Genomic DNA, 24,789 nt, shown 5'->3' with positions numbered 1-24,789 from the left:
AGGCACAGCCAAAGGATTCTTTGGGTATTCCGGGCAATTGTTTTCTGTAGGTGAATGGAGAAAATATGGAGATATGTTATGGGATGCTATTATAGATGAAAAGAAGGAAAGTAAGGAATATAAGAAATTATTGAAACCATGGAGAGAAACCATAAATGCTTTAAAGAGATATCATTGTGAAAAGAAAGTAGCTGCTGTGGCAACAAAAACCCTAAAGGAAGAAATGCCCAGCAAGGGGGTAACAGATAGAGAACCTGGGAAAATTACAATGGATTATAGATATGATGCAATTCCTAATACCTGTGCATCAGTTATGGTGAAGGGGCCAGTGAGATCACCGTCTCCTACTCCTCCAGAACCTGCTGCACCTTTGTTAAGTGATGAGGAGGCTGCAGAGGAGGAGGAGGAGGAGGAGGAGGAGGAGGACATGGAGTTTCCTGATCCTCCACCCATGACACAGTTAGAAAAGTTATCTATATCTTCTAGCGGGAAAGCGGCTGCCAAAAAACAGCTATCAAGAATAGACTGGAGCTCATTAGCTACTCATGCTGCAGCTGAAGGAAATTTTGAAGTAGTTGCTGCTGCCACTGGTATGCAGGCTTTGCCGGTTATTTTTACACCTGTACCAGGAGGTCAGCAAGCTGCCTATCATGCTTTAGACTGGAAACTGTTAATGCAGTTACGAGCAACAGTCAATGAATCAGGGGTACAAAGTGAACCAGTCCAACAATTGTTAAATTACATTTGGAATACACATGTATTAACACCAGAAGATGTTAAAGGGGTATTTCGTATGGCATTAACCCCCTCACAGTTATTGTTGTGGCATGCACACTGGCAAAGGTTGTGTGACATCTCGGCTCAGACAGCACGGGCACACGGGGACCCGTTGGCTGACGTTACAGTGGATCAATTGATGGGCACAGGAGCCTTTGCACATGTGACAATGCAGATGGAAATGGGTCCCGAGAAATGTCTGGAGTCCATGCGTTTGGCTCGGGAAGCCCTGTCAAACGTGAGGGAAGCTCCAGCCACTCCATCATATATGTCAATCAAACAGGGAACCCAGGAGCCCTTTGCAGCCTTTGTGGATAGGCTCACAGCAGCCTTGAATAAGGCAAATATGCCTCCGGCTCTAAAAGCTGCACTGTTGCGACAATGTGCCTTGGAAAACTGTAACGCTGCCACCAGAGCTGTATTGGTTACCTTGCCAGCTGATGCGCCAATTGAACTAATGTTAGACCGTATGAGCAAGGTCCCTGTAGGTCCACAGGCAATGTTAGTGGAATCATTAGAGAAACTAGGGGAAAAGTTAATTGAAGGTCAGCAACAACAACAGCAAGCCTTTGCAGCCGCCCTTGCACCTTTAAAACCATTAGGGGGCAATAGAGACTTTAGTGATAGTAAGGGTGGAAAGTTTAAGTGTTATAGATGTGGGAAGCTGGGTCATAAGAGACAACAGTGTAGGGAGCCAGGAGTTTGGTGCCAGAACTGCCGGCAAGACACCCACAGTACCACTGCATGCCGTCGATCGGGAAACGGGACATCGAGCGCGAGGGGTCGCAGCGCGAGGACACCAATCGCGGCTCCAGCATCATTGAGGGACCACCCTACACCAGCTCCAGAGCCACATCTCAACTCATCTCAGCAGGACAGCTATCCCCAGCAACACATGGCAGCCTCGGATTGGACTTGGCAACAGCAGTAGATGTTGCACTTATTGACACTAAACCACAAAGGATTGCTACAGGAGTATGCGGACCAATAATTATAAATGATGAGAGACAAGGGGCATTGCTGTTGGGACGTTCATCAAGTGGAATAAAAGGAATATTTGTGCTACCTGGAGTAATAGACAGTGACTTTGAAGGTGAAATCTATATTGTAGCACAAACTTTGTTTCCTCCAATTGTTATACCGAAGGGAAGCAAGATAGCACAGTTGGTGCCATTGTTACAATTAACTAAGGGAATGACAACTGGAAATCAACAAACTAGAGGTGACAGAGGATTCGGCTCGACAGGAGGATTAGTGATGTTATCCATGCCTCTCACAGAAAGACCAATAACAACAGTCACTCTGGAAAATAAAGGGGAGAGAGTTATTTTACAAGCCTTGTTGGACACTGGAGCTGATATTTCTATCGTTAGCAGACATTCTTGGCCAGAATCATGGCCAACAAGGACTGTTGCTGGAGGCGTGGAAGGAGTTGGAGGAACAGTTAGTATTCAACAAAGTCAGGATAGGATTGTAGTTTATCTGGATGGAAGAAAAACCAATGCCACAATTACTGTAATGCCCTTGCCTCATGGAGTTTCAGCCCTGATTGGGCGAGATATTCTTCTCCAGTTAGGAGTAAGATTGACAACTGAGTCACCTTTTTAGGAGCGGTCACTGATTGGACTTTCCCGATTCCTTTAGTTTGGACAAATGATGAACCTGTCTGGATCGAACAGTGGCCGCTAAAGAAGGAAAGTCTGGAACAAGCAGAAATGTTAGTAGATGAACAATTAGCATTGGGACATATTAAACCTTCAACTAGCCCGTGGAATACACCCATTTTTGTTATCAAGAAGAAATCGGGCAAATATCGGCTATTACATGATCTCAGAGCAGTCAATGATCAGATGCAAGCCATGGGAGCACTTCAACCGGGAATGCCTAGCCCAGCTATGTTACCGATAGGCTGGCACTTATTAATAATTGACTTAAAAGACTGTTTTTTCACCATCTTCTTACATCCCAGAGACACTGAGCGCTTTGCTTTTACGTTACCATCGGTTAATCGAGCTGCCCCAGCTCGCAGATTTGAATGGATTGTACTTCCACAAGGCATGAAAAACAGTCCTACTTTATGTCAACTTTTTGTGGACGATGCCCTGAAAGAAATCCGATCAACCTGGGACAAGACAATAATATATCACTATATGGATGATATTTTGTTGGCCCAACAACAACCATTTTCTACAAACCAGGAACAATATCTTGAAGAGACATTATATAAGCATGGCCTAAAAATTGCAACAGAAAAGATACAGCGTCAACCAGTGTGGAAATATTTGGGATGGCTTATTACAGATTCCCAGATACGGACACAAAAACTAGAAATACAGACTGATGTCAAGACCTTGAATGATGCACAAAAGCTGCTAGGAGACTTACAGTGGCTGAGACCAATAGTGGGAATTACCAATGAGGAGTTACAAATTTTACGACCTTTGTTAAAGGGAACTGATCCGTCCTTACCAGTGAAATTATCAAGTCTGCAAGAAGAGACAATAAAAAACATCTCCACTGTTATTACATCTCGTATGGTGGACCGCTTTGATCCAGATTTACCTGTCGATCTCACTATCTTACACTCCAAAAATCAGTTCATAGGTACATTAACCCAATGTAAAAAGAAAAAGAGGGAGCCTCGGGTCTTAGAGTGGCTCTTTACGTCTTTGCAACCAAAAAAGACGATACAACAAAAAGAAGAAAATTTGGCAGAGTTAATTCGTAAAGGTAGAACGCGATTGTTACAGATTTTGGGTAAAGAACCAGGAACAATTTATCTCCCAATTCGGCGAGAAGATTTGGACTGGTGGTTACAACATTCGGAAATGTTACAATTAAGTTTATTAACCCAGGGTGTGCCTATCAATTTGAGCCCTTTAAAAAGTCCACTACTAAAATGGATGTCTGGAACGGAATGGATTGAAAAACCAAAGAGAAGTGAAGCTCCTATCAAAAATGCATTAACTGTTTATACAGATGCGGGTAAAAAATCGCAGACAGCAGCTGTCACCTGGGAAGTGAATGGACAGTGGAGTCATCAGATAATCGCAGCAGAAAAAGGAGATTCGCTGCAATTGTTAGAATTGTCAGCAGTCGTATGGACCTTTGTTAAGTGGATAAATGAACCAATTAATGTTGTTTCTGATTCATTATATGTGGCTGGAATAGTATACCGAATAGAAGGAGCAAGGATAAAAGAGGTTAACAATCCTAGATTGTTTGAACTATTACGGCGACTTCAATCTGCCGTGCATCAACGGTCAGAACCGTATTGCATGATTCATATTAGAAGTCATAAATGGTCAGAAGGTTTAGGTGAAGGTAATCAGAAGGCTGATCAATTGGTATCTTTGACTGTACCTCTAAGTGAGTTTGTGAAGGCTCGTGAGGCACATGAAGCCTTTCACCAAAATGCCAAGGGACTGTTCAAACAATTCAGAATTACCATAGATGAGGCTAAAGGTATTGTACGAAGCTGTCCAAAATGTAGCCATTTTGGTCCAGGTTTGGGAATAGGAGTAAACCCCAGGGGTCTTGGTCCGAATGAACTATGGCAGATGGATGTAACCCATGTAAATGGATTTGGGCATTTAAAATATGTCCATGTAACCATTGACACCTACAGTAAATATGTATGGGCCACAGCTCAGGCTGGAGAAAAGGCACTCCATGTGGTTAGACATCTTACTACGTGTTTTGCTGTTATGGGGGTGCCTCAAGAGATTAAGACTGATAATGGTCCAGCATATACCAGTACGAAAGTTCAAAAATTTGTGCAAATGTGGGGGGTGAAACATGTAACAGGTATACCACACTCGCCCACTGGTCAGGCTATTATAGAAAGAACACATCAAGTATTAAAACGATACTTAGAAAAGAATGATGATATTGTGGATATACAAGAACGCCTAGCTCGTACATTGTTTACTTTGAATCATCTTTGCATTTTTGGGCAAGATCAGCCTGCAGCCTGGGTTCATGACATAAAACCAAAAACAAAGTCTGCTGAGTTGCCAAAAATTAAGGTTAAATATAGAGATTTGAAGACTGGGATTTGGCAAGAACCAGCTGAAGTTGTTTATCAGGGAAGAGGTCACATGTGTGTACCTACCCCAACAGGGTTACAGTGGATTCCGTCCAGGTGGACTAGACCAGCTGTAAATGACATTTCTACTGAGACGCCTGGTTTGTAAATAGAACTATAGACTGTCTAATCATTACTAACAATTTTGAATCTCCACTTGTTTTATAACAGAAAATGGATAGAATTATAACCGGGATGAAGATTTTAATCATATTGTCTGTTATCTTAGGAGAGGGATTGGGAAACCTTTACAAGATTGACCTTCGACAGAATATGTGGATTACTTGGGCTAACGAGACAGGACAGGATTCATTTTGTCTATCATTAGCTACCCCGTCTGATCCGTTTCGTACGTGTTTAATTGGGGTCCCTTTAAAAAGCATGAAAGGATTTGATCCTTGGACGACAACCAAAATTTATGATGATCTAAATCAAGCAAAGACTGATTTCTGTACCATTTGGTCTGGATTAATCAGATACAATTGGTGTGACATATTAAATATCTCCATAAATCCTTTAGGAGCCCAGACGCATAGCATTATTAAAAAATTGAATGTTACTGGTATAGAACCTCAGGAACTTGATATTTTGGGGTCTATACCTGGAGAATATTGTTTAACTTTCGGAAATTATCAAGGTAAAGATTTGGTTAAAATCAAAAACTTTAAACCTGAAAAGCCGAGAAAAGATAGTGTCTGGATTACCCCTAAATCTTTTTGGTATTATAACATTACTAGTTATTGTAATAGTTGGAACTGGCCCGTAACCGGGTATGACAAAGTGAAAAAGGCAAAAATGTTACCACCAGGGATATTTCTTATTTGTGGGGATCGTGCTTGGCCAGCCATACCTGCAAAAGCACAAGGGGGACCATGTTATCTTGGCAAATTAACGTTGTTTGCCCCCAGCATTCATCAATTGTTAGATATGAGTAATATAAGTCACAAATCTAAACGTGTCAGACGTGATATATATCAATTGGGACCTGAATGTAAAGATAATGTGGAATTGTGGGAACGTCCGACTGTTATTTTAGCATCCCTTTTTACACCTCAAGTTGCCTCTGCCAAAGCACTAACCCAATTAAAGCAGCTAGCTTGTTGGACAGGAAAACAAATTAATATTACCTCTAAAATAATAGATGAACTCATTACTGATGTTGATAGTATACGGCATACCTTGTTGCAAAATCGAGCTGCCATTGATTTTTTGTTGTTAGCACAGGGACACGGTTGTGAAGAGTTTGAAGGAATGTGTTGTATGAATCTTTCTGATCACTCTGAATCTATTCATAAGAAACTTTCTCAATTGCAAGATAACATGAAAAAGCTTATTGTAGTTGCAAATCCTGTTGATGACTGGTTTGAGAAATGGGGAATTACCGGTTGGTTAAAAACCTTGATGAAGGAAGGCATTCGGTTTTTTGTTATTATCATTATTGTATTTGTTATCATTTGTTGTGCTTTTTCTTGTATGAAGAAGGGTTTAGAATCGGTTGTAAAGCAGGTTTGGATTGTTCAACAAAAAGAAAAAGGGGGAATTGTTGAGGAATGGTTAATGGAACAGGGTCACAAGTCTGTGTAGGTGCTGTGCAAGCAAGAAGATTTCTGCTGAGACAAGACGGCGACAAAAGTAAGGAACTTGGTGAAGAGAAGTTGTGGTTAAAGAAATGTAAAAATAAGTAGCTTATGACCGCGAGTACGTGCAGTATGTGAGTGTAGCCTTTTTATCATGTAACCAATAAGAGAATGGCTAGTAGACATATGTTACAGAAATCATATAAAAGAACCCTGTTAGAAATAAAGATTGAAGACGCTTGCAGGATCTCATATTGAGTGTTCTGTGTCTTCCCTGCTCGAAACTCTCCGCATCACTATGTCATTAATATCATGTCAAGACCTGAAGTCTGCTTACATAGCTTGTTCTAGCTGCAGATAGCACTATCCCATCCCTCTGTCTCTGCTTGCCTTGCCAGAGGGTTAAATATTGCCAGAGGGTTAAAATATTCTCTTGGGTCAGGGGTCTAATTTTGATCACACCCTAGCATAGTTCAGGTACCAGGTTAAGTTAGTGTAAGTAGTTGCTCTTAGCTAGTTCTTCTGACTATAAATGTCAGTGAGTTTTTAGGGCAGGGCTCCTTGTCTTTCCTTCCTTCAGAGGCTGAACAGGCAGTTTTTCTCCTTACATTCATGAACTCCTAGAAATCCATGGAAATCTCAAGGTAGCAGTTTGGTTGTACAAGGTTAAGCACATTAGCTCATGGGGCAGCTGCATGGTGCAAGGGAGAGCATCAGCTTGAGCTCAAAAGGCACTGAGCAATGAGAGAGAAACTTCCTAGTAGCTGGAGCATGCTAATGAGGTAATATTCTTCCCCCACTGTAAGTTATGCCACAATTAGTCTTTGTCTTCCTGGAGTAGTGGGAGAAGGAATACCTGGGAAAATACTTGGAAAAAGTAGAGAAACAAGACCCAAGCATAACTAGCAATGCTAAGATCTTTGAAGCTGGCTCATACACCACTCAACTCATGGATTTCATCATGTGCAACAGTATTTTTTTTATAATTCAGACTGGTTTACATGTTCACTCTCTCTCTGGCTCCAGTCATTCAAAACAACATTCATTTTTTAATTGTTTTTTTTATTATTATTTGAACATTATATATATATGTTCAAAACCATCTATGCCTACTTTTTTTTCCCCTTTTCTTTTTTTTTGTTTTACAATTTCATGTTATTTACAAAACAGGACAGCAAAATACCTTATAAAGAATACCAATACTGTACAAAAAGAAAACTGATAACTGATTAAACTGTTGACAAGTTGGTATTTTACAGTGTTACAGATCACTAATGTGTAAACCGTAATTTTGAAGTATGTGTCCAGTCTGATGTATGCTGGGCTAAGTCCATCTGCAAACTGAAAATAGATCTGCAATACAGGTCATGAAAAATTGTTCAAAACAGATGTTGTATAGCTATACCTTTAAAGCCATGGCTTCTCTATAATAATGGGCTTTCTTAACCAAGGAGAGAAGCTGTCCTAACTTCAGCACTATAAAGTATTTCCAAAATAGCACAAGTACATACAGTATTAGAGAACCTGATTTTCCTTTCTTTCTTTCTTTCCCAATATTTGCAACACTCCTTCAAAACTTAACTTCAAGATGCAAAGAACTAACCTGGAGTTTGTTTCATATGTTAGATTTGTTGTTTGCTTTACTAAAAAAAACCAAACCCCACCTTAAAAGCCAAATGAACAAAACAATAAAATATAAATCTCTAAACCTGATCATTCCCAATATATTCTATTAGTGGTTAATGAATCACATCATTAATCCCATCTCTCCTATGCTGAAATACAGTATACAGTAGAGCAAATCAGTTACTGTTTAGGAGTGGAGTTTGGTTGGGTATTTTCTGAAATGGGATTTTGTCACAAGTAATAACAACATGAATCTATATGTTCCATTGTTTCATGGACCAAAGTACCCCTATCTGTTAATTCCTTTAGAATGTGAAGAAGCAATGACATTTCTTTAAATGTGCATTCTACCCCAACTATTCAAGCTGGGATCCCTAAATTTGGACATTTAGATCCATATGTAGGTTATTCCTGGTAGCCAAAGCATTTACATATTGATTTAAGAGGTGTTTATCATCTATAGCTCCCCACTGTAGTTGATTGATAGGATGTGAGGGTGTTTCATATTTCACAGGTTCAAGCCTTAATTTTCCAAGTAATAGATTTGTCGTACAAAATGGCAACAATACAGACTGTATGACAGACTGTAAAGTTTGTGTGCTATTCACAGAGAAGAATGAAGATGAATGTGAATGCTCCTTTGAATATTGTTGGGTTAAACATGGCCCTGACCCCACTCAACAAGGCAGCATTAACAGTTGTCATGGTTTAATCCCAGCCAGCAACTAAGCACCACGCAGCTACTCTATCACTCCCCCTCCTCAACTGGACAGGGGAGAGAAAATATAACAAAAGGCTCATGGGTCAAGATAAGGACAGGGAGAGATCACAACCAATTACCGTCACAGGCAAAACAGATTCGACTTGGGGAAATTAGTTTCATTCATTACCAATCAACCAGAGTAGGGTAATGAGAAATAAAACCAAATCTTGAAACACCTTCCCCCCACCCCTACCTTCCTCCCAGGCACAGCTTCACTCCCAAATTCTCTACCTACAGCCCCCAGCAGAACAGGGGGATGGGGAATGGAGGTTCCAGTCAGTTCATCACACATTGTCTCTGCTGCTCCATCCTCTTCAGGGGTAGGACTCCTCACACTCTTCCCCTGCTCCAGCGTGGGGTCCCTCCCATGGGAGACAGTCCTCCATGAATTTCTCCAACATGGGCCATTCCCATAGGCTGGAGTTCTTCACGAACTGCTCCAGCATGGATCCTTTCCACAGTGTGCAGTCCTTCAGGAGCACACTGCTCCAGCATGGGTTCCCCATGGTGTCACAAGTCCTGCCAGAAAACCTGCTCTGTGGGCTCCTCTCTCCATGGGTCCACAGGTCCTGCCAGAACCTGCTCCAGTGTGGGCTTCCCACAGGGTCACAGCCTCCTTCGGGAACCCACCTGCTCCAGCATGGGGTCCTCCAAGGGCTGCAGGTGGAGAACTGCTCTACCGTGGACCTCCAAGGGCTGCAGGTGGGTATCTGCTCTACCGTGGACCTCCATGGGCTGCAGGGGGACAGCCTGCCTCACCCCGGGCTGCAGGGGAAACTCTGCTCTGGCACCTGGATCACCTCCTCCCCCCCCTTCTTCACTGACCTTGGTGTCTGCAGAGTTGTTTCTCTCACATGTTTTCACTCCTCTCTCCAGATGCAGTTTCTGTGCCGCAGCAACATTTTTTTTCCTTTTTCAAAATTTTATCACAGAGGCGCTACCACTATCACTCATTGGCTTGGCTTTGGCCAGCAGCGGGTCTGTCCTGGAGCCAGCTGGCAGTGGCTTTGTCAGAGATAGGGGAAGCTTCTAGCAGCTTCTCACAGAAGCCACCCCTGTAGCCCCCTGCTACCAAAACCTTGCCACACAAACCCAATACAACAGTACTGGTAAGCTGTGATGGTTTGGGCTGGGATAGAGTTAATTTTCTTCACAGTAGCTTGTATGGGGCTATGTTTTGGACTTGTGACCAAGACAGTGTTCATAATGCTGAGATGTTTTCGTTACTGCTGAGCAGTGCTTACTCAGCGTCAAGGCCTTTTCTGCTTCTCACACCACCCCACCAGCGAGGAGTTTTGGGGTGCACAAGAAGTTGGGAGGGGACACAGCTGGGACAGCTGACCCCAACTGACCAAAGGGATATTACAGACCATATGACATCATGCTCAGCATATAAAGCTGGGAGAAGAAGAAGGAAGGAGGGACATTCGGAGTGATGGTGTTTGTCTTCCCAAGTAACCATTACGCATGATGGAGCCCTGCTTTCCTGGAGATGGCTGAACACCTGCCTGCCAATGGGAAGTAGCAAATGAATTCCTCGCTTTGCTTTGTTTGTGTGTGTGGCTTTTGCTTTACCTATTAAACTGTCTTTATCTCAGCCCACGACTTTTCTCACTTTTACCCTTCTGATTCTCTCCCCCATCCCAGTGTGAGGGAGTTGAGTAAGCAGCTGCGTGGTGCTTAGTTGCCAGCTGGAGTTAAACCATGACATCATAAGCAGAACACTTTATATTTCTAGATAGAAATACTGCTGCTACCTATTTTTATTAGTGTCGTGGTTTCAGCCCAGCCAGTAACAAAGGACCACACAGCCGCTCGCTCACTCCTCCGCCCCCCTCCGGTGGGATAGGGAGGAGACGGAGAAGAGAAAAGAAAAAGAAACTGGAACCTCAAGGGTTGAGACAAAGGCAGTTTACTGGGACAAACACAAAGAAATTACAACAACAACAACGGCACTAATGAAAAAGTATACAAAAAGAGTGATACACAGTGCAGCTGCTCACTACCCGGGACCCGACGCTTCACCACTTCCCCCACCGAAAAACAGAGACCACCCCCCGGCCCGCTCCCCATTTATATACTGAGCATGATGTCACATGGTATGGAATAGCTCCTTGGCTAGTTCAGGTCAGCTGCCCCGGCTATGCCCCCCACCTCCCAGGTTCCTGTAAAAATTAACTCTATCCCAGCTGAACCCAGGACAATTAGGAAGAACACATGTTCCTACAACTCAATTTAGACACCAGAAATTAAAGGTTGGTTTCTAAAATAAATGTTTCAAAAAGCTGAAATGGAGGTAGAAAATGTGCTTGGTTTCTTGATGTCTTCACTGAAGAAAACACATCCCTTTTTATTGCATAGACTGCTCAATATCCCTAATGCCTTAAAAGCAGTTCTCCACGCATAGATGGAATTTATCATGAACTATATCCAAACTATTTCTAATGCTGAAAGCTATATACAGCTGTAGAAGAAAATACTGAGTTTATTTTTTTATGTTTGTTTTTAGAAAGCAAGCTTTTTATCAGGTAATACAATAAGATACTGTAATTGCAGGTATACTAACAAGATTTGTATGCAAAAAATTTTACAAGATGACCTAAATTCGTTTGTGGGGGAAACACTTTGGATTTCATTGTGATTATCCTTAGATGAATTTGGCTCAAAGACTCTAAGGGCTGCACTTCCCCTTCGTCTTCTTGAGGGATGAAAGCAGAACAGAAGAATGTTTCTGGAAAGAAAAATGTGTAAACATAATTCTTCCCCTATAAGTAGTTGGGGAGGGGAAAAAAAAAAATCACTGATAACCTCTTACAGTTCATGCTTTTAACATAGCAAAGATGGAATACTCAGATAATGACAATGATTTAAAGTTTTCCTTCAGTGATATTTTTGCTCCTTTTAAAGAGCAAAAGATAGTTTTAAAATAAATATTGCCTTTCTCAGTATTTGATGTGTTATGCGTGATACAGGTACAATGCAAGGTACCTAGAGAAGCTTATGACACTAGGAATATTATGACACAACTTCTGTGTTGTATTTCCAATTAGCTCATGGTTTTCCCCCATACTCTACAGCAACAGCTACAAAGAGATATAGGAGCCCTTTCAAAATGCTCTTTACAATAATTTTAGCTGTTTCCATTAATAGAGAGCTCTTAAGGAAATGTCTACTCTCTCCATAAGCACACACAACTGCCATTGGATTTTGCAGGAGTTAGATAAGCCTATCTTTAAGGCAAGTGTATGAAGAGAAAAAAAACTTTAAAAAGCAGCAGTTTATGAAGATGACAGCTGCTGTTATGCATCCATTCAAACAAAACACAGCAAAATAAAGCACTGTTAGTAGCATTTCTATAGTACAGTACTGTATTTATTGTCAAATGAAAGTATAGGGTTAACCAAGAGATGTATTTTTCTGCCTTCATACCCCTGTGTATGGATTGTCCAGCTCATAGTTCACAAACAAGTTTCACCATGTCTAGTGCACACAGGCAACTCGGGGGGGGGGGGGGGGTGGGTGGGGGTGGGGGTGGGGGGTGTGTGGGGGGGGGGGGGGTGTGGTTACAAAAGCAACCCAGCCTTAGATTGCCTTGAGGCCCTGTCTCTCTGCAGAGATGACTCACAGGGAGCTGTGTAGATAGCTTAGCCCTGGGTTGTCTGATAAACCCTGAACTAAACAGGGCAGTGGCTGTGCCATTCAAAGAACCAAAACCTGAATTGAGCCTTGAAATCCCTCAACAAATAGTATGCCCTGAGTCTCAATTCAACCACTATTCAGTTGCCTGAGGAAGCAAGGTAAAGAAAAGCTGGAGGGTTTCAGCTTCAGTTTCAAAAGACAACCTTGTGTATTCAAACAATCACAGACCAGCAAAAGAAAGATAGATAAGGGGAAACTCCACTCAGATATACATAACCCACTCAGGCATATATCATAATCCACTCAGGCATAGTCATACACACCGTTCCACAAGTCAGGGGATAAAAACTCTAAGATTCAGGTTGGAAATGGGGGAGTCACTTCTCCAACTATACAGTTGGCTTGTGAAGGAAACCCTTCCCCTCCTTGATCGGGATACCAGTCGAGGTAGCTTCCCTGGGATTGAGAGCCCTTACCTGGAGGGGTAAGCGAATATTGTTTATGCTTTAAGTTTGTAAACACGTGTGTGCTTGTGGTTGTAATAATGTACTACTCTTGCCTTTAAAATTGCAATAGTGCATTCCTCCACTGTATCTGTAAAACCTGCAATACTGGCGTGTTAAGTCTGTAAGTGAAGTTCAAATAAATCATTTGCTTGAACCTTGCAGTTAAGTCTCTTTCTGCCGCACCCTGCCATATTACACAGGCTGATTTCTATTTTTTCCAGGTAAGTAAATAATAGAACTAAATACACATACTGTCAGTAAATGACTGAGCCGTTGTGACTTTCTTTGCTTTAAGTATCTGCTTGAATTATACATTTTTTTTTACTGGAAAAAGTGCAGCTTATATTCAAAAGTATAGTTAATACAAAGAAAAATTGAAAAGACATTTACTTTAATGGGTCTTTTTGAGTATAAATTCACCTTATTTTTGTGTATCGATCAGATGCTATTAGTAATAAATGCAATATTTCTCTTAACCACATTTTTAAATGAAGGATCATTCTGAGATAGAAGTAAACCCACTTTTAAAATGTGCTATGGAGTTTTTACTTGAGAATTATTTAAGTGACTCTGAGTAAAACGTGGGTTTACTCAAATTTTAAATACAAGCAGCATTACATTGTTCAACAAAACATGTTCATGACACAGCAACCACAAAGACCACGCTACTGTGGTGTCACAGGCCAAACCATCCAGTCAGACATATATACACCAGTGTCAATGCTTTAAATTACAGAAGAAAGTCATTGCCTAGACCAATCACCATCCCTTCCCTCACTCACTCTGCAATTCACTTGCTTAAGACTGTTGCTCCTAGCAAAGGGTGGGGAGGGGGGCACAGAGTACTTATTTTTTAAACTTCGGCTACATGTGCTTTCAAACCGTGAGTAGAGCCTGAACAGCACAACAGCAGAGACTGCTCTTGCACTGTTCATCATATCCTTGCTGAGGCTCGCTTCCCCCACTCTCCTCCTCAGGCCAACTCTGCCTTCACAAGGAGCTGGAGCTGGATTTTTTGGATCGCTTGATCATGCTGGGGTGAAACTCGGTGTGGCGCCGGGCATGCTTTGTCAGGTGATCACTCCGCATAAACCGCTTCTCGCAGAGGGGGCACCGAAACTGTTTTTCGCCTGTGTGGGTTCGGTAGTGCCGGGTGAGCTCATCGGAACGAGAGAACTTTTTAAGGCAGCCAGGCCACATGCAGAGGAATGGTCGCTCACCTGCAGGGAGAAAAGGATGCCAAGAAATTCAGGGGAGGGATATAAACACCAGCACATACAAACTTTGCTGAAGCAGGACAGCTGGGAAGCTGGGTAATACGCTGCTGAGGGGATGTTGTGGTTTAACCCCTGCCAGCAATTAAGCACCACGCAGCTGCTCACTCACTCGCCCCCACCCAGTGGGATGGGAGAGAGAATCAGAAGGAAAAGGTAAAACTCATGGGTTGAGATAAGAACAGTTTAATAGAACAGAAAGGAAGAAACTAATAATGATAATAATAACAATAATAAAATGACAACAGTAATAATAATAAAAGGATTGGAATATACGAAACAAGTGACGCACAATGCAGTTGCTCACCACTCGCCGACCAATGCCGAGTTAGTTCCCGAGCAGTGATCCACCCCCCAGGCCAACTCCCCCCAGTTTATATACTAGGCATGACATCACATGGTATGGAATATTCCTTTGGCCAGTTGGGGTCAGCTGCCCTGGCTGTGTCCCCTCCCAACTTCTTGTGCCCCTCCAGCCTTCTTGCTGGCTGAGCATGAGAAGCCAAAAAACCTTTGACTTAGTCTAAATATTACTTAGCAACAGCTGAAAACATCAGTGTGTTATCAACATTCTTCTCATACTGAACCCAAAGCATAACACTATACCAGCTACTAGAAAGAAAATTAACTCTATCCCAGCCGAAACCAGGACACATGCAATACAGGTGGGGGGGCTTCGCCTGCCACCCCTGGTTGTATGGCAGCAGGATTAGGTAAGACAGTAGAAACCATAGGATAGAGTGTGGCAGCCAGCAGAGCAGAATCAGAAGACAAAGAAAGAGCATTATATGCATAAGGTGGGGTGGATGCAGTTGGGGCATTATCTGAGGCTTCGTCCAGGGCAGTAGCCTCCACTACTGCAAGCCTCCACTACTGCAAGCATTACCTTTGGCGATGCCTCTTTCATCCCACACCTCTGACTTCGTTTCTTTCTCTCCCATACCAAATCATCCCAAACATACCAGTAATCCATTTGTCCTGGGAACCTATCCTCTAGGCAATGTTGCAGAAAGGTAAGTCTGTGCTGGTCAAAGGAACCTTGCAGTGGCCACCAGTCTGCTGGGTTTCCATCTCCAGTTATAAATGGCCAGCCTTCTCGGCATAAGGTAACTGTGTGCTTTTTTGATAGGCTTGCTGTACCAAAAATTCTTTTCCAATTTTGTAATACCTCAGCCAAAGGCGTCCCCTTCTCTGTGCTGGGTATATTTCCCATCACTTTCCTTATTTATCCACATGTGCTTTACACTGATCCCCCTCTCTGGCCATGAAACAGTATCCTATTCCCCAAGAAGCTGAGAAGAGCATTCAAAAGCAAATAGACTGGTATTTAGCTCAAGGAATTTTGAAAACATGTGTGTCACTGTATAATACTCCTATACTACCTGTAAAAAAGAATAGATTAGATGAAGATGGGGAGCCAGAATACTGTTTTGTACAAGATCTGCAGGTAGTTAACCAGCACGTAGTGGTTCCCCACCCAGTAGTGCCCAATCCCTCTATCATACTTCTACAAACACCACATTGGGCAAGATATTTTACTGGGATTGATCTAACCACTGCCTTCTTTAGTATTCCTTTAGATGAGGACAGCCAACTTCTGTTTGCCTTTATGTAGGAGTCAATTATATGGAACTTAGTGACTGGGCCTGAAAGTAGCTCACGGTCACAAGAGCATTCCAGACACCTTTAGAAGGCCTTGAACAGAATAAACAAGAAGACAGAAAAAGAAAGATCCCAATTAGAAAAACACAGGTGCACATTCCACGATAAAGGGAACTTGGCACAAACAACCTCAATTCGGCAGTTTATCTTGACCAATTAGACTGAGACAAGTTTCGCATGTTTTAGTTGACATAACCAATTATGTCCTATGTTTAAGCGTGTGTACAGAGTTAGTATATCCAATTATATCTTATGTTTATACGCGTGTACAGTGTCGATATAACCAATCACATTTTATGCTTGTGCGCGTGGACAACAAATGCTTGCATGCAGCAGCCAATCAAAGCTTCTTAGGAACTTAGAGACTTGTATAAGAATGATCAGCTAGCCTCAATAAACTGGCGACTTTGATCATCATATTGGTGTCCTGTCGTCCATCCCCGCATGGAATTTCGCAACACCTTTACGTGGAAAGGACAATTAACCAGGACGAATCTCCTACAGTGGTTTGCAGGATCTCCTACAATTTTTTCATGAATACTGGGAGAGTAATATCTATCTGTTAAAGGACAGGGGATAGTAGTTAATGAGAACATATAAATTTGTATGTTGGGTATAAAGGCAGTTTAAGTATGTAGTTTAAGTTGTAAGTGTTGGTAAGAAGGGATTTCAGTAATGAGAATTAAATACAATGGAAGAGTTAGAAAATATATGAGTATTAAATTATGTAGGACCTGAGCATGGCGCAAATGGTATGGAATAAGGGGTGGAGATTGTATTGGGTCTGGCTGAGATGGAGTTAATTGTCCCCTGTCGTGGTTTAACCCCAGCCAGCAACTAAGCACCATGCAGCCGCTCACTCAATTCCCCCCCACCCAGTGGGATGGGGGAGAAAATCAAGAAAAAAAAAGGAAAACTCATGGGTTGAGATAAGAACAGTTTAATAGAACAGAAAAGAAGAAACTAATAATGATAATGATAACACTAATAAAATGACAACAGTAATAATAAAAGGATTGGAATATGCAAGTGATGCACAATGCAATTGCTCACCACCTGCCGACTGACACCCAGCTAGTCCCTGAGCAGTGATTCACCATAGCCCCACTCCCCCCAGTTTATAAACTAGACATGACGTCACATAGTATGGAATACCCCATTGGCCATGTGAAATATGTTCATCTGATTCGTGTCAATATAAATGATGCTAGGGCCTCATAATAAAATGTGACCCTCACTGTATATGTAATCTTTAGTCGTTCCCTGTATAACCGCAGGCCGGGAGGAGACAGATGATATGTATATAGTTCGGGTTTTGTTGTTAACTGCACAGTGTTAAACAAAAGATCCTAGGGGAGAACTGAGGCATTTAGATGTATATTTAGCCTCAGAGACAGCAATACTTAAGGTCTTGATGGGCGATTTGTTGTATACATTTGTTGAGGGGGGAGGTGTCTGTTGTGAACTTGTTTGGGTTCTGGTGATCCCAGCTAGTGCTGTGCAAGGTGTCGGCTGTTACACAGGATGTCTGCTGTCTGGTGCGAACAGCGGGGAGCCTGGTCAGAGATAAGTTTCTAAGCACCCACACAACCAGGAGATGGAGAAGAACATGCCTAGTATGAATATGTAACGAACGTTAGACTATAAAAGAAGCTGTCTTGTTTTTCACGGCACGCGTCCTGGTAGAGCAGAAGCTCCCGGCATGCCCAGCGCTGTTTGCTTGCCTTTATTCATTTAATAAATTGTTAATTTTGTTTAGAATCCTGTTTGGGACTAAATTCATTTATAACGGCCAGTTGGGGTCAGCTGCCCTGGCCGTGTCCCCTCCCAACTTCTTGTGCCCCTCCAGCCTTCTTGCTGGCTGGGCATGAGAAGCTGAAAAATCCTTGACTTTAGACTAAACATTACTTAGCAACAACTGAAAACATCAGTATGTTATCAACATTCTTCTCATACCTAACTCAAAAACATAGCACTGTACCAGCTACTAGGAAGACAATAAACTCTATCCCAACCGAAACCAGGACATCCCCATAGCAGCCCTCATAGTGCTGTGCTCTGTATTAGTAGCTAGGAAGGTGTTGATAACACACCAGTGTTTGGGCTACTGCTGAGCAGTGCTGGTACAGCATCAACACTGTCTCTCCAACATTCCCACCCCTCACCAGTAGACTGGGGCTGGGCAAGATCTTGGGAGGGGACATAGCCAGGACAGCAGACCTAAACTGACCAAAGGGATATTCCATACCATATGACGTCAGCTCAGCAATAAAAGCTAAGTAAAGGGAGGAGGAAATGGGGGCATTCATTATTTATGTTTTTCTTCCGGAGGAGCAACTGCTACATGTACTGAAGCCCTACTTCCTGGGAAGTGGCCTGCTGATAGGAAGTAGAGAATAAAATCTTTTGTTTTCTTTTGCTTTCACACGTGACCTTTGCTTTTGCTTTATTAAACTGTCCTTATCTTGACCCACAAGTCTTTTGTTGTATTTTCTATCCCATGTCCAGTTGAGGAGGGGGAGTGATAGAGCGGCTTTGGTGGGCACCTGGCACCCAGCCAGGGTCAACCCACCACAAAGACATATGAAGATTGCTTGAAAGATACTATTTGTCTATGTACTCCTTAGCAGAAAAAGGTCATCGTGCATCTCTTTCTAAGCTTCAGCTGTGTCAGCAGGAAGTAAAATATTTAGGATTCACATTAAAAGAAGGAGAAAGATTAGTAGACCCAGAACAGGTCCAGGCTATTGTAGAAATACCTCGGCTGATAACAAAGAAAGAACTGTAAGGATTTTTAGGTGCAGTAGGATACTGCAGACCCTGGATACCGGAGCTAGGGGAGTTAAGCAAGCTGTTGACAGAAGCTACAAAGGCAGAGAAAGTGGACCCTATACGGTGGGATTCAGAGAGGGAAAAGGCTTTCCAATCTATAAAAGGAGCTTTAGCTTCTGTTCCGGCATTGGGATTGCCGGATTACTCCAAGTCCTTTGAACTATTTGTGCGTGAGAACAAAGGAGTAGCCAGTGGCGTCCTTACTCAAAAGCTAGGTCTACACCGCCGCCCTGTGGCTTATTACTCAACTGAACTGCATCCTGCAGCGGCAGGGAATAATTCCTGTATTATTAGAGCGATAGCCACAACAGCAACTACCATAGAAAAAAGCAGACCATTAGTCCTGGGCCACCCAGTAACCGGGTATGTCATGTCCCGCATGAAGTAGAACTGATTCTTAAGCAACATGCTACACAAGCATTGTCCCCAAAAAGAGCACATCACTATGAATTAACACTTTTGAATACAGATAATATTATTTAAAAAGATGAAATGTTTTGAATCCAGCAACTTTACTGCCTGTTCCCTCCAATGGTGAGCCGCATCATGATTGTGCTCAGGTAGTCTTTCACTCCAGCTGCCTATGGGAAGATCTGCAGGATCAACCTCTAGAGAACTTGGATCTAACCCTTTTCACCAATGGAGTGTCATACTATGTGAAGGGAAAATGACACACAGGCTATGCAGTGGTGAGAAACTCAGAGGTACTTGAAGCAGAACCTCTACAACCCTTGGTGAGTAACCAAGGGGCTGAATTAACTGCATTAACAAGAGCAGCCTGGCAGGGACATAATCAGTGGGTAATTATTTATACTGATTCTAAATACACTTTTGGAGTGGTCATGCAATAGGTATGCTATGGAAGAATGAGGGTTTCGTACCTCAGTGGGAAAGAATATTTCTAATGGAACTGAAATCCGAATGCTGTTGGAAGCTGTCATGGTTTAACCCCAGCCAGCAATTAAGGACCACGCAGCCGCTCACTCCCCCCCCCCCCCCCAGTGGGATGGGGAGAAAATCAGGAAAAGAAGTAAAAGTCGTGGGTTGAGATAAGAATGGTTTAATAGAACAGAAAAGAAGAAACTATTAATGGTAATGATAACACTAATAAAATGACAACAGCAATAATAAAAGGATTGGAATGTACAAATGATGCTCAGGGCAATTGCTCACCACCCACCGATCGACACTCAGCTAGTCCCCAAGCGCAATTCCCCACCCCCACTCCCCAGTTCCTAAACTAGACGTGACGTCCCATGGTATGGAATACCCTGTTGGCCATTTTGGGTCAGCTGCCCTGGCTGTATCCTGTGCCAAATTTTTGTGCCCCTCCAGCTTTCTCGCTGGCTGGGCATCAGAAGCTGAAAAATCCTTTACTTTAGTCTAAACACTACTTAGCAACAACTGAAAACATCAGTGTTATCAACATTCTTCTCATACTGAACTCAAAAAAAAAGTACTATACCAGCTACTAGGAAGACAGTTAACTCTATCCCAGCTGAAACCAGGACAGTATCCACCCCTTATTCTAGACCAGTGACATCATGCTCAGTTCCCATACCTTTAGTTACATCCTGGTCAATCATCATCGCCTTTTCCATCCCTTTGAGACATATGAACAATGAGATATATATATATATATATGTATACACACACAGAGATATCACTCCATTAGTTTATGGGTTATGTTCATAAAATGTTTGTTGTGTTCATTTAGTTCCCGACTCTGGGCTCCAGCTGTCATACCAGTCTTTCTGGGCAGGAGGGATGGTGCAAAGTCCTCTCAGTCAGCAGAGCAGGATCGGGCTTCAGTGCGGTATGGCAAGCAGGTGAAATTGGATGCAGCAGGAGGATGGTGTGCAACGTTGGATTGTTGCATGCTGGAGTCAGTTCTGGTTCCATCACTACTGCGTTTTGCTCAGTTTTATCACAGTTCTTTCTTGCTTGATCTAAGTGATTCTTACTATAGTACTATGGATATAGAATATAACAATTATAGTAATGATAACATACAGTAACAGGGTTATATAGCAACTAATATCATACAGTTTAATTCTGGCTATTCTCACCTAAAATCAAATCCCCTTGAGGCACACATCTGACTTGCCCATCTTTTCACATCACCCACCAAGTGCACCCAGGCCCTTGAGCAAAAGCAATCCCACAAATGGGTTTACCTTTGCCTGAGGCAGGAGTAACCCAGACTGTCTTCCCAAACAAATTTTTCATGTGCACTGCAGGGACTTTATCCCCTTCTACAGTATGTAAAAATTCTGACTGGGCAGGGCCACTCCGACTGGCAGATCCTCTGGTGTTGACTAACCAGGTGGCCTTTACTAAATGTATCCCAATGTTTGAAAGTTACACACACACACACCCCCATTGCTTTCAATGTAGTCTTTAACAGTCCATTGTATCGCTCAATTTTCCCAGAGGCTGGTGCATGATAGGGGATACTATACACCCACTCAATGCCATGCTCTTTGGCCCAGGTGTCTATGAGGTTGTTTCGGAAATGAGTCCCGTTGTCTGACTCAATTCTTTCTGGGGTGCCATGTCGCCACAAGACCTGATTTCAAGGCCCAGGATAGTGTTCCGGGCAGTGGCATGGGGCACAGAATATGTTTCCAGCCACCCGGTGGTTGTTTCCACCATTGTCAGCACATAGCGCTTGCCTTGGCGAGTTTGTGGGAGGGTGATATAGTCAATCTGCCAGGTTTCCCCATATTTCTGTTTCAGCCATCGCCCTCCATACCACAGGGGCTTTAACCACTTGGCTTGCTTAATTGCAGCACATGTTTCACATTCATGGATAACCTGTGCGATAGTGTCCATGGTCAAGTCCACCCCTCGATCATGAGCCCATCTATATGTTGCATCTCTTCCCTGATGGCCTGAAGTATCATGGGCCCACTGAGCCATAAATAGCTCACCCTTATGTTGCCAGTCCAGGTCCACCTGAGCCACTTCAATCTTGGCAGCCTGATCCACCTGCTGGTTGTTTTGATGTTCTTCAGTGGCTCGACTCTTGGGTACGTGAGCATCTACATGACATACTTTTACAACCAGATTCTCTAGCCAGGACGCAATATCTTGCCAAAGTGCGGCAGACCAAATGGGTTTACCTCTGCGCTGCCAGTTGCTCTGCTTCCATTGCTGTAACCACCCCCACAGGGCATTTGCCACCATCCATGTGTCAGTATAGAGATAGAGACCACTGGCCACTTTTCTCTTTCAGCAATGTCTAATGCTAGCTGGATGGCTTTCACCTCTGCAAACTGACTTGATTCACCTTCTCCTTCAGCAGTTTCTGCGACTTGTCATGTAGGACTCCATACAGCAGCCTTCCACCTCCGATGCTTTCCCACAATGCGACAGGACCCATCAGTGAACAGGGCATATTGCCTCTCATTTGCGGACAGTTTATTATACAGCGGGGCTTCATCAGCAAGTGTCATCTCCTCCTCTGCCGACATTCCACAGTCTTTGCCTTCTGGCCAGTCCGTGATCACTTCTAACATTCCTGGGCGACTCGGGTTTCCTATGCGAGCCCATTGTGTGGTTAGTGCAATCCACTTACTCCACATGGCATCAGTTGCATGATGTGTAGAGGAGACGCTCCCTTTGAACATCCAGCCCAGCACTGGCAGTCGGGGTGCCAAGAGGAGCTGTGTTTCAGTACCAACCACTTCTGAGGCAGCTCAAACTCCTTCATATGCTGCCAATATCTCTTTTTCAGTTGGAGTATAGTGAGCCTTGGATCCTCGATATCCTCGACTCCAAAACCCCAGGGGTTGGCCTCGGGTCTCTCCAGGTGCTTTCTGCCAGAGGCTCCAGGCAGGGCCATTCTCCCCAGCTGCAGTATAGAGCACATTTTTAACATCTTGTCCTGCCTGGACTGGTCCAGGGCTACTGCATGAACAATCTCCCGTTTAATTTGTTCGAAGGCTTGTTGTTGCTCAGGGCCCCATTTAAAATCATTTTTCTTCCGGGTCATTTGATAGAGAGGGCTTACAATCAGACTGTATTTTGGAATATGCATTCTCCAAAACCCCACAACACCTAAGAAAGCCTGTGTTCCCTTTTTATTAGTTGGTGGAGACATAGCTGCTATTTTGTTGATCACATACATAGGGATCTAACGACACCCGTCTTGCCATTTTATTCCTAAAACCTGGATCTCCTGTGCAGGTCCCTTGACCTTACTTTCTTTTATGGCAAAACCAGCTTTCAGAAGGATTTGGATTAATTTTCTTCCCTTTCTCAAAGACGACTTCTGCCGTGTTGCCCCATACGATGTTGTCATCACTGTATTGCAGGTGTTCTGAACCTTCACCTTTTTCCAGTGCAGCCTGGATTAGTCCATGGCAAATGGTGGAGCTGTGTTTCCACCCCTGTGGCAATCGATTCCAAGTGTACTGGACACCCCTCCAAGTAAAGGCAAATTGTGGACGACACTCTGCTGCCAGAGGGATTGAGAAAAACGCATTAGCAATGTCAATTGTGGCATACCACTTCGGCTGCCTTTGACTCTAGCTCGTATTGAAGTTCTAGCATATCTGGAAAGGCAGCACTCAGCAGTGGCATAACTTCATTCAGGCCACAATAGTCAACTGTTAGTCTCCACTCCCCATTAGATTTCCATACGGGCCATATGGGACTATTAAAAGTTGAGCGAGTTTTGCTGATCACTCCTTGTCTCTCCAGTTAGCGAATCAACTTGTGGATGGGAATCAGAGAGTCTCGGCTGGTGCAATATTGCCGCCAGTGCACCGTCGTGGTAGCAATTGGCACTTGTTGTTCTTCCACCCTCAGCAACCCCACAATCAAAGGGTCTTGAGAGAGGCTGCTCAAGGTGGACAGCTGTACAGTTTCCTCCGTCTCTAAGGCAGCTATACCAAAAGCCCATGGATACCCCTTTGGATCCTCAAAATACCCTCTCCTGAGATAGTGTATGCTAAGGATACACGGAGCCTCTGGACCAGTCCCAATGGGGTGTTTCTACAATTCATTCCCAGTTAGGCTTACTTCATCTTCCAATAAGGTTAACTCTTGGGATCCCCCTGTCACACCAGAAATACAGATGGGTTCTGCCCCTTTATAACTTGATGGCATTAGAGTACACTGTGCGCCGGTGTCTACGAGAGCCTTGTACTCCTGTGGGTCTAACGTGCCAGGCCATCGAATCCACACATTCCAATAGACCCGGTTATCCCTTTCCTCCACCTGGCTGGAGGCAGGGCCCCTCTAATTCTGGTCAGAGTATCCAGTATTCACTTCTCGTAAAATTGGCTCAGAAGTCCCTTCAAGAGGATCAGACATTGGTCCTTACAGGTGGGGAATAGGACTTATACTCTTTGAATTGCTGGAAATCCTCGTACAGCTTCTCCACAGCTGAAATGCAGGCTTGTAGGGAGGAGGAGAGATTTTCTTCATATTAATGGAGTTGGCAAGCCACTTCATCCGCTGTCGGTGCCTCTTAGTCTTTCCAGGTCATTATTGCCAGTGAGTTGGCATAGGACGATGGTGTGCTCCGTACAAACTTCCGTCACGTGGGTCGTGTGCATTGGACTTTGTCTGGATCTTGGGTAATTGTTGGTTGTCCGGGTCATAATGAATCATCTCTAGCACAGCTAATTCCCTCAGATATTGGATACCTCTTTCCATGGTGGTCCACTTGCCTGATTGACATATAACATCTTCCTTAAAGGGGTACCTTTCCTTCACACTTGACAGGAGTCGCCTCCAGAGGCTGATGGCTTGTGTCCCTTTTCCAATTGCCTTGTCAGTGCCACCTTCACTGGCAAGCGATCCCAGCTGCTTGGCTTCCCTACCTTCTAATTCCAAGCTATTAGCCCCATTGTCTCAGCATCGGAGGAGCCAGGTGATAATATGCTTCACCTATACGGCATCCAAAATCTTTTCGCATATCCCACAGCTCACTCAAATATAGGGACCGGGTTATTACCTCTGGTTCTGCCTCTTCCTCCTGTTCCCGTGATGACCCTGGCTCATTTCCCTCCTTTGCTAAGTGAACAGATTTTTT

General features: G+C 43.4%; 2 protein-coding genes across 4 annotated transcripts in view; both read right to left on the bottom strand.

Moving 5' to 3' along the window:
* LOC126035481 (endogenous retrovirus group K member 5 Gag polyprotein-like) overlaps positions 1 to 24,789 on the bottom strand; it is a 432,730-nt gene that overhangs the window by 61,334 nt on the left and 346,607 nt on the right. The window lies entirely within an intron of this gene.
* The window catches only part of LOC126035502 (Krueppel-like factor 9), a 42,361-nt gene continuing 30,951 nt past the window's right edge, over positions 13,380 to 24,789 (bottom strand). Inside the window, exon 2 of the mRNA XM_049794160.1 lies at positions 13,380 to 14,195. Coding sequence (XP_049650117.1) covers positions 13,966 to 14,195 — 230 coding nt within the window. The 3' untranslated portion in view covers positions 13,380 to 13,965. The remainder of the gene's footprint in view (positions 14,196 to 24,789) is intronic.

The sequence above is a fragment of the Accipiter gentilis genome, chromosome W (assembly GCF_929443795.1).
Source record: "Accipiter gentilis chromosome W, bAccGen1.1, whole genome shotgun sequence".
In the NCBI taxonomy this organism is placed as follows: Eukaryota; Metazoa; Chordata; class Aves; order Accipitriformes; family Accipitridae; genus Astur; species Astur gentilis.
Note: the sequence above shows the minus strand (reverse complement) of the source record. Positions and strands in the feature narration are given on the sequence as shown.